At 41.0% G+C, this 9,237-nt stretch overlaps 1 protein-coding gene across 2 annotated transcripts in view; it reads left to right on the plus strand.

Annotated features, from left to right (window-relative positions):
• The window catches only part of LOC138957469 (cell death abnormality protein 1-like), a 37,563-nt gene extending 28,555 nt beyond the window's left edge, over positions 1-9,008 (plus strand). For both annotated transcript variants that reach the window (XM_070328590.1, XM_070328591.1), the window contains one exon: positions 7,080-9,008. In XM_070328590.1, coding sequence (XP_070184691.1) covers positions 7,080-7,168 — 89 coding nt within the window. In that variant the 3' untranslated portion in view covers positions 7,169-9,008. The remainder of the gene's footprint in view (positions 1-7,079) is intronic.
• The last annotated feature ends 229 nt before the right edge of the window (positions 9,009-9,237 follow it).

Raw genomic sequence — 9,237 nt, forward strand, 5'->3', positions numbered from 1 at the left:
ATTACAGTGGATTTCCGAGATTCTTCAAATTCGTCAAATTCGCCAGACCCACCTCCCCCCAAACGGTCAGATTAATATTATCCCTTCAATCATAATGACTCTGGTGGCACCCCTCAGTCTAATGTTTATTATAAAAACAGACAACGGAATATTAATCTCGTATTGCATTGGTCTAATTATGTTTTGTCTTCTTGCAACAAAGAAATATTACCACCAACGCATTGCATGCGATTCCCAAACTGTCAAAATCTGCGAAAGGCACCCAACACAATTGATTTTAAAAGACAGGCACGTGTAAACGACCACGCTATAAAGTGACGAACGAACAAGTAGAGGTTACATGCCGAGTCTCAGTGATTATTAAAAATAATGGTCGAAGTTAGCGGATCATGAAAATGCGAGCTTTAGCGAGCTTTTTCATGACCGCGAACTGAGACCATTATTTTTAATAATCACTGAGACGAGGTGTGTAACCTCTTTATTCCTCCTTTCTTCAGTTATTCAAAGAAAAGAGGAGGTTTTTTGCGAAAGTTTGATCGAATCCTATTCACTCAACCAGTCAACCTGCGCAGGCGATCGATTAATGCGCGGTTGTATAGTTCCGTGCAAATCATTCCATTCTGTTAACACTTCTTGTCAGTTTTCCTATTTTGGACTAAAATCAAGTACACAGATATGCTGTTATTCTGCTGTGGCGGCAAAGGCAGATATTGTGAGTTCTGTATATGTTTTGGTATCGCTTAGGATAATGTTCTTTCGTCAAATGGGACTAGCAGACGAACTTTTGCACCCGTGTTCCAACGTTAAAAACTGTATGAAGTTCAGTTTTCTGGGGAAAATAGTGTATGAAACCGCTTTATGTTGTTTAAATTGATGAGATGTGTGCATTTGGTTGCGTGTGATCTGTTTATTGAATGAAATATTGTTGAAAACTGACCGTCGGATTGCAGTCTGTTGTCGAAGAAACTGAGTGAAAAGAAGGGGAACTACTCTTGTCGCTAGACAAAGTATGAGTTACTTGCTTGGGAAATTGCTTGTGATGAACGTTTGAGCACGGCAGATCTAGATTCAGAAAACAACCGAACTCATGGATTTTATATGGAGATTCATATGTTCAGGCCTGTAGTTGTTAATTTAAATGCGGTATGTTTGTATTGTTTGCTCCAGAGATGTATACTTCGTACATTAGAGCATTCGGAACTTTTCAGTCGCAAAAAGTAGTACCGACACAGAACAACTTGCACTATCGAGGATTCAGGCTGTTGCTGGGTCGTTATTTGTTTGGTTGCTGGGTCATTATCGAAAAATAACTACCCCTACAAGTTTACAGAGGTAAAGAAGCAGAGTGGGGAATAAGAAGAAATACGTATCCTACATACGTGAGAGAGACACCCGTGAGATAATAATCGTTCAAATCACACGTGTGTATATCATGTAAATGAGGTCATGTCAAGCAAGTCTGGCAGGGACCTGTTTTTCCACTGCTTAATTATGATGCCAAAGTCACCGACATAAACGTCATTATAGAAGAAGAAACAAATTGCGCTCGCTAATTACCCTCGATGAATTTTTAGAACTAACACGTCACGCCACACTTTCAGAGTGACGTTTCTTTACTTTGACGTAATAGATTGCACGAGGTTTTGGATGAGATCGAGGTTCCAAAACAAGCGTCTTCAATTTAGCTGCCTCGACTGCAGGACATTTTCAGTAAAGTACACGTAAGTACAGTATGTAGGATAAAGAGAATATTACATGGCTTGCTGTGTCGTACCAGATTTACACTCGTTGCTTTTTCAAATAGTGAACAGCTCGCTTTCGCTCGCAGTTCAATATTTATAAAACCAACTCGTGTAAATCTGGTACGACACAGCAAGGCATGTAGTATTCTCCATGTACACATCCACAGACTCTCGGTTCCCCGGAACACAGTTGGATTGTTTCTCTCCATACTTGTGGCAATCTAACAAATGGAATAATCAACACATTCTAACAAACCAAAGCAAAGCAAACAGTGATGATATTGATTTTTGGTATATGGCCAAATAGAGGTATAGCCTTACTGTCCCTTGCCAGATTAGAGATGGAGTGCACTGACAAGGATGAAGAACACTAACTTGTTGCCAGAACTTTGTGTTGCTGCACTGTCACTTGAATGCACTGACCTCTGCTTCCTCTTTTAACACTACAATTATCACTACTACCGGCACTACAACAACTGACTACTTCTAGTACAAGTACCACTACCAAACATATTTTACTGCCAGCCTTAGATGTGTCATTCTCTCTTAGCCGACTCTCGGAAACGCGTGTTCGCAGCGTACCGTTCTGGTAGCAAAAATGTGCAAAAGGTAAACGGCTGGCAGGTCATATACGAGCCGACTATGTTTTTACCTTATTTTAATGACATTTATGTAAATGCGAAGCATACTTCCCGGACTGTGGGTTTTTAAGGTTAATAGAGGAACTTCGCTACTGCCTCACAAAATAGTAGCTTCGATTATCAAGGAAAAAGGTATGTTCATCTATCTTTCATTTTGTACGCGATTTTGTGCAGATTATTGCACCGCAAAAGGCGCCAGTCGTTTGTTTGTTTGTTTGTTTGCTTAACGCCCAGCCGACCACGAAGGGTCGTATCAGGGCGGTGCTGTTTGACATATAACGTGCGCCACACACAAAACAGAAGTCGCAGCACAGGCTTCGTGTCTCACCCAGTCACATTATTCTGACACCGGACCAACCCCATAATGCCAGACGCCAGGCGGAGCAGCCACTAGATTGCCAATTTTAAAGTCTTAGGTATGACCCGGCCGGGGTTCGAACCCACGACCTCCCGATCACGGGGCGGACGCCTTACCACAAGGCCAACCGTGCCGGTCGCCAGTCGTTCGCTGTACGTATAAACACAATGTTACTAACTGTCTAGAGAGCGTGGCACCGCAGCTGGCAGCGATCGCGCAAAAAAGGCGCGAGTGACAAATCTTAGCTTACTACTACGACTACTACTACTTTTTCTTTGTATGTAGCTATAGGCCTATGCACAAGATCACCGTAGTATTTCTACTGTATTTAAAGATACAACACCTTTATGCAGCCATTTTTGGAAAGTTTTCACACGAACTCTACCTTAAAAAAGTTCGAAGGGCATTCGCGGTAATGTATTTAGAAACATATCACGGGTTGATATTGATGTTATTATTTTATGTATTATTGTTGTTTTAGGTGTGTAAATGTGTGTACGTTGAAGGCAAACCTGACGCAGACAAATTCTCTTGGCCAACGCGTAGTACAATCGTAGCTGAGTAAGCGTTATTTCGCAGGGTAAGCAATAAGTAGCAGTCAGTAATTACTTAGTGCACAGCCGCGTGTGTATAGTAGGGCATTTCCTAATACGCTATAGCCGTATGATACCTGGCGATAGGTGCCACGATGCTGGACCCTGTGACGTCGTCTCCAAAAATGGGAAGACGGCACAGGGCCCAAGCTTACTTAATCTAGGGAGATAGGGAAGACAAAGGGACTGACTGCAGAGATTTCTTAGAGGACGGAGCTATAGACCAGACCAGAGGAAATAGAGCTAGGGAAATTGAGTATAGGAGTGTTGACCAGCAGAAAAGAAATACAAGTTATTACTTAGAATAAGTTAGCATAGAGACAAGTGACAGCTAGGATACGACAGTTGAAATACAGTGCCAACAGAACAGTCTGCATCAGGTAATCAAGTACGCACGTTGTTTCCCTTTTTGTGTCAAGTTGTACCCTAAATAAAAAGAAGAAATTGTTGCTCTTGGTTTCGTTTGCATTCTTAAGATTGTTCGTACCTTGTTCTTTGTCTCCATTATAAAGATCTGTCTGTCCTCTCAACACTCATAAAGCCAAGCGAGTAAAAGTAATTATGGACATCTTTAATAAACATCATTAAAGACCAGGTCACCAATTCGACCCCGCGATAGTTGGTGGAGATGCGGGGTAATGGACAGAACATTAGGACGAAAACTTAAAATGAAGAAAATGAAACGAAAAAAATTAGCAAATTTTTTTTCAACCCCTCTCTCTTGTTGATCCCACTGCCACCCTTTTCTTCATGTCCGCCTTTATACGCCTCAACAGAAAAAAAAGCTTCCCCGCTCTTACCTATTTGTGAAACCCTAGCAGAACGTGTTCAGAGAATATTTTGTTTTGATTGTTTGACGTTAATACACAAGCATATTGTTGGACAACGTGTTCTGATTTCATAAGTGTATAAAGGCAGTGAAAGATATGTATAACAGATCTGTCATTTGTATAACGTTCTTCAAGACATTGATATTTTCAAGCTTTGTTAATGTAACAAGGGAAGCGAAAAGTTTTGTCAAAGGCTGCTGTCGTCATCAATGATTATATTGAGCTGTTGATGTATCAATGATTATATTGAATCTTCTGTATATGCAACAACGATGATGTAGGATTTTCAATGACTGTTGAAGTTTAAAGAATATTTTAGAAACGCATCTCCCCAACGTCTTGTTATACTTTTCTTGAATTGTCTTTTAATTATGATACTTTTCTTTCATGATCATAACCCCTGTGTACGTTTGTTCGTCATGTTCACAGAGTTGTTGTTATGGGGGCGAGGACGCCCCCATTCTATACGGATAGTTTAGAGGTTGACCATGGGCAGCGCCATTTTGTTGTGAAATACGTCATCAGTTTGTGTACACAGGAAGTTGTGACATCCGTCACCCTATGGGAGGTGTGAAGGCAACATTGTTCATCTGTAGAAAGTTGTGAAATACGTCACCCTATGGGAGGGGTGACGTCAAAATTGGTCATCACAGAGTTTGTGTAACACAGGAAGTTGTGAAATACGTCACCCTATGGGAGGGGTGACGTCAAAATTGTTCAACAAAAACAGGTTATGTCGCATTGTGCAGGGTCAACTGCAACAAACTCAAACCGAGCCATTCATACCTAGCTGTATTTGAGAGACTTATATACCCGACATTTTTATTTCTTATTTTTAGCACAGGTGTAGGAAAAATCATGAACCAAAATGTTATTTATTTTCTAATTTAACATTTTTTTTACAAATATGACCATGGTCTTTTAAACATACAGTGACATTAAACATTGTTATGTTAAAAAAAAGAAAAAAGAAATAAAGCTTTTGTGCACAAATCAGAAAATACATTGTACATTTTACCTACAGGCCAAACAGTGTCTGTTGGCGGCAGAGGGCCCAGCAAGTTGCTATTTTTAGATCGATTAAAAGTTGTCAAGAACAGGCGCTTACATTTGGATGTGTCCACTGATAGTAGGTTTGGTTGTGATCAATCAGAATGATGTAGGAATAAAAATGTATGACAGTTTGGTATGATGACATGTAATTCAAATATGCTGAAATGTAATATTATACATGATATAATATTATTATGGCTGTTGCCATGACCATGAACCCCAAGAAAGGTTTAATGTTATGTAAAATCAAAATACCAAAATCAAGCACCTACTAATCCGGTCTTGGGTGCGGCTTGGACCAAAAAAGGATGGACACGCAACTCGCTCAGCCAGCCAGCGCTGCGAGACTTACAGCGGCCAACTTCGCCGCGGCGCGCTCATTGGCTAAGTATTGAACTTGCGTCAAGGCCGATGCGCGTAGATTCCCAGAATGTTTACTTTCGGTTAGATTCTTCGACAGCATTCGCAGAGGTGACTGCCGTATTGTGTACCGCAGTCAGAAGTAATTTATTACTTTTGGGAGTTTAGTAACGTGATATCAGTTTTCAATTGTTCGTTCACTTATATTGCTTTCAGATTTAACACACAAGAAACAGTAGCACGGTTTTCGTTGCGAAAATGTGCATTGGCAGTGCTACGCGATCGAATTGTGTATTATGTACACGCGGTGTTCTTCTCAGGAAAAGACTGAAGCGACATGTGACGTCAGTCGTTCAGCCCGCGAGCGGTGGGATGGGGGGGTTCACATGGTTTGTTTGTTTCAGAACCACACCCATATACACACATTTCACATGTAAACCATTTGTCCGCCCCCTGTCGATATTTATCGACTAAGTTCCTTGTGATACTATGCAAATACCCTCCCTCAAAACAACCCTTGCATCTCGTTTTACCTTCCTCTAGTTTGCGGTGGGGTGCTGTGATGTGTTGGATTTGTGACGTGCGGCGAGATTGCCAAACTGCTACTTATTGCTTACCCTGCGAAATAACGCTTACTCAGCTACGATTGTACTACGCGATGACCAAGATAATTTGTCTGCGTCAGGTTTGCCTTCAACGTACACACATTTACACACCTAAAACAATAATAATACATTATAATAATAACATCAATATCAACCCGTGATACCCACCTGCAAAAAATCGCTCGAAAAAGCCCCGTGACTATGCTAAATACTTAAAATGAATTTTAATCAGCAAGCAGTTTTCTTCTTCCACTCTCCTGTGTCAGGAGTCCCAACTTCCCTTCGTTAACATATATTGATTTTGTCCTGATAGCTACCCATTCTACAAAACCGATTCAGGAACCTGTTATTAAGCAAACGCAAGCACATTCCATGCCGCACGAGGCAATAACGCATCACCTAAAGTAACACGGTCACGTTGTACATTGTACATTGGATAATATACACGGTTTCAAAAGACTACCGAATACAACATTTATTTTTGAATAATAGAACGCTCAAACAGTCATTCTAAGGCATTCCGCGTGTGTTTTGTCATCAATTTAACCTTCAAACCGAACTCTGTTGCTCATTTGGTCGATTTCAAATATGTATGCAACAGCGCGTCTTCTCAGGGGAAACAGGTAGGACGAAAATCAAAGGCGGTGGAAGAAAACACTCAAAAACAACCGTTTCTAATTTGAACAGCTAATCACTCAAACACTTATTTTAAGGAGTTCCTTGTGTGTCGAAACTTGGTTACACCCCCAAACCGAACTCTATCGCTCCTGGCGCTATTGGAGACAATTTGTTGGTCAGTTATATCCCTTAACATCTATTTGGATCATTTTATAGGAGGAGACAAAGTTACAGTTACAGGTCAGTTACATGCCTTTACCGATTTGTTCTTTCCAACAGGTGAGAAAAGCGGAGCTATTTCTGTGATCGCGTCGGCCTTGACAGTTATGCTGGTCGCCGCTTCCGGGCGCCTCTTCTCGCTTCACTGACTTGCCTGACGTCATATCCCCCAACGCTACCGAGTTGGACCTTCGACTTGAGCATCGCCCTTGGACATCGAGATTGAACTTTTTGTGTGTTTTAGTGGTTTTGTTTTTGCTCTCTTTTCACTTTTACTATTGACAATTACCAGTAAAACTAGTTACAACAACGTCTTATAAACACAATTTTAAGTCTTTAACATAACAAACAATAACCGAAAGAACAAAATAAACGAAAACGGCAGAGCGCACATATAGACAGACAACGTGCCACAAGCCCACACACATTCACACACACACACACACACACACACACACATACACACACACACACACACACACACACACTCACACACACTAAACGCGCTTGCCGCGAATTTCTTGACATCATTGCAGCATTCCTGTATGTGTCTTGTATGATTATTACCTAATGCTCTATATTATGCCTTTATGATCAATAACCTATCTCTCTCTCCCTCTCTCTCTCTCATTACGAGGGTTCTATGTCTTTCTTTCCTATGATCTCCAATGTCAGTCGTTAGCACTTGCTATTTCTGTGGTTACAACTGTTTCAATCTACAGGGAGTGAACAAAAGCCATTACAGTTCAAATAATAGCTATAGTCCCCATTTTGAATTTCGTAGGTTTCGCCTTACACTGTGGCAAATTGAGCATCGTGTAAGCAGCCTCAACATGTCTTCGTTAACTTTTCTATCAGTGTCGGTTTGTGTTCGGGTAACCGTTTTTGTCGCTGGTCACCTTCCATGATTTCTTATGTCAATGTTTTTTCTCCAGGAAACTATGGTCTCTTTATCCCTTTCACGCCTTTCCTTGACCCCCCCAATCCCCCGCTTCCAATTCCCGCTTCCCCCATCACCCCCCCCCCCCCTCACCCCGTTTCTTCTGTTGTTCATGTCCCTTTCGACCAGTCGACGTGTGATCCACATACTCTTGTGGTGGTGAAATAGAACGGTCAACCCGAACAAAAACCGACTTTATCCGAAACCATGCAGTCGTGTACGTGACAGATGGAAGTGTTAACTCATTTACACCAATTATTCCTCTACTGAATCATCTTACTGTTGTAACATGTGATTTCCCATTCGTGATAAGAAAATCAATTTCAAATGTACACAACAAGGCATTATGGATCGTGTACCTTCCCACACATGTTTGATAACTTTTTAAGCCTTGAAGAGAGGCTTTTGTTTTTTTCGACATAAGGCAAAAGAAAGTGTTATATTTCAAAGACACTGCAATGTCGAGATGTACTGTCAGTGATTATTCTGGGGGCTTGTGTAATACACATAATAAAAAAAAGATACATAAAAAAACACGTAACAGCACCAACAACAAGAAGAGAAACAACATTCAGGGGTGACTGCATGTTTGACATCCCTTTTCCCTTTTTTTTTAAAGCCATGACCCCACCTGAACATTGGAATAATCTTGGCGATCACGATCAGCTGAGAAATTAGATGTTGAAAAACTATTGTAAAACAAAACACAAAGAGAAATCAACACTTACAAGATCTTTAAATGTCAAATCAGCTTGTTGGCAATCGCCTTGAGTTTTCGACACACTTAGGCGACTGCATGACCATTTTGAAGATGATTTTCTTTTACATGTGTGGTAGAGTCCGTGTCACAGTGACATCAACTTTCCTCTTTGCTTTCCTCATCCTAAGTGAGGACTCCAACTCTTAATGCGTGGTTTCATAATAATCCGTCCATTAATGTAGCCTACTCCACTTTGCTCGTGTGTGGGTTTGTTTTTCTTATATTTTCTACTAGCTTCCTTGTTTTGTTTTGCTTTTAGCTTAATTGAATTAAAAAAAATGAAACCGTTTTTTTGAGTGAGTTGTGTGTTGTACATAGCACTAAGCAAAACACAGAACAGTCAGCTCTCTGTCTTTCATCGCCAGCATCTCTGTTACCTATGACACCGATGTTGTGACACTGAGGGGATGGAGAAAGAGACAGATAGAGAGAGGAGCGAAATGGAGAGAGGTTATGTGTGTGTGGCAAGTGTGTGTGTGTGTGTTAGTGTGGGGGGGGAGAAGAAGACACTTTAAAGA

The sequence above is a fragment of the Littorina saxatilis genome, unplaced genomic scaffold (genome assembly GCF_037325665.1).
Source record: "Littorina saxatilis isolate snail1 unplaced genomic scaffold, US_GU_Lsax_2.0 scaffold_696, whole genome shotgun sequence".
In the NCBI taxonomy this organism is placed as follows: Eukaryota; Metazoa; Mollusca; class Gastropoda; order Littorinimorpha; family Littorinidae; genus Littorina; species Littorina saxatilis.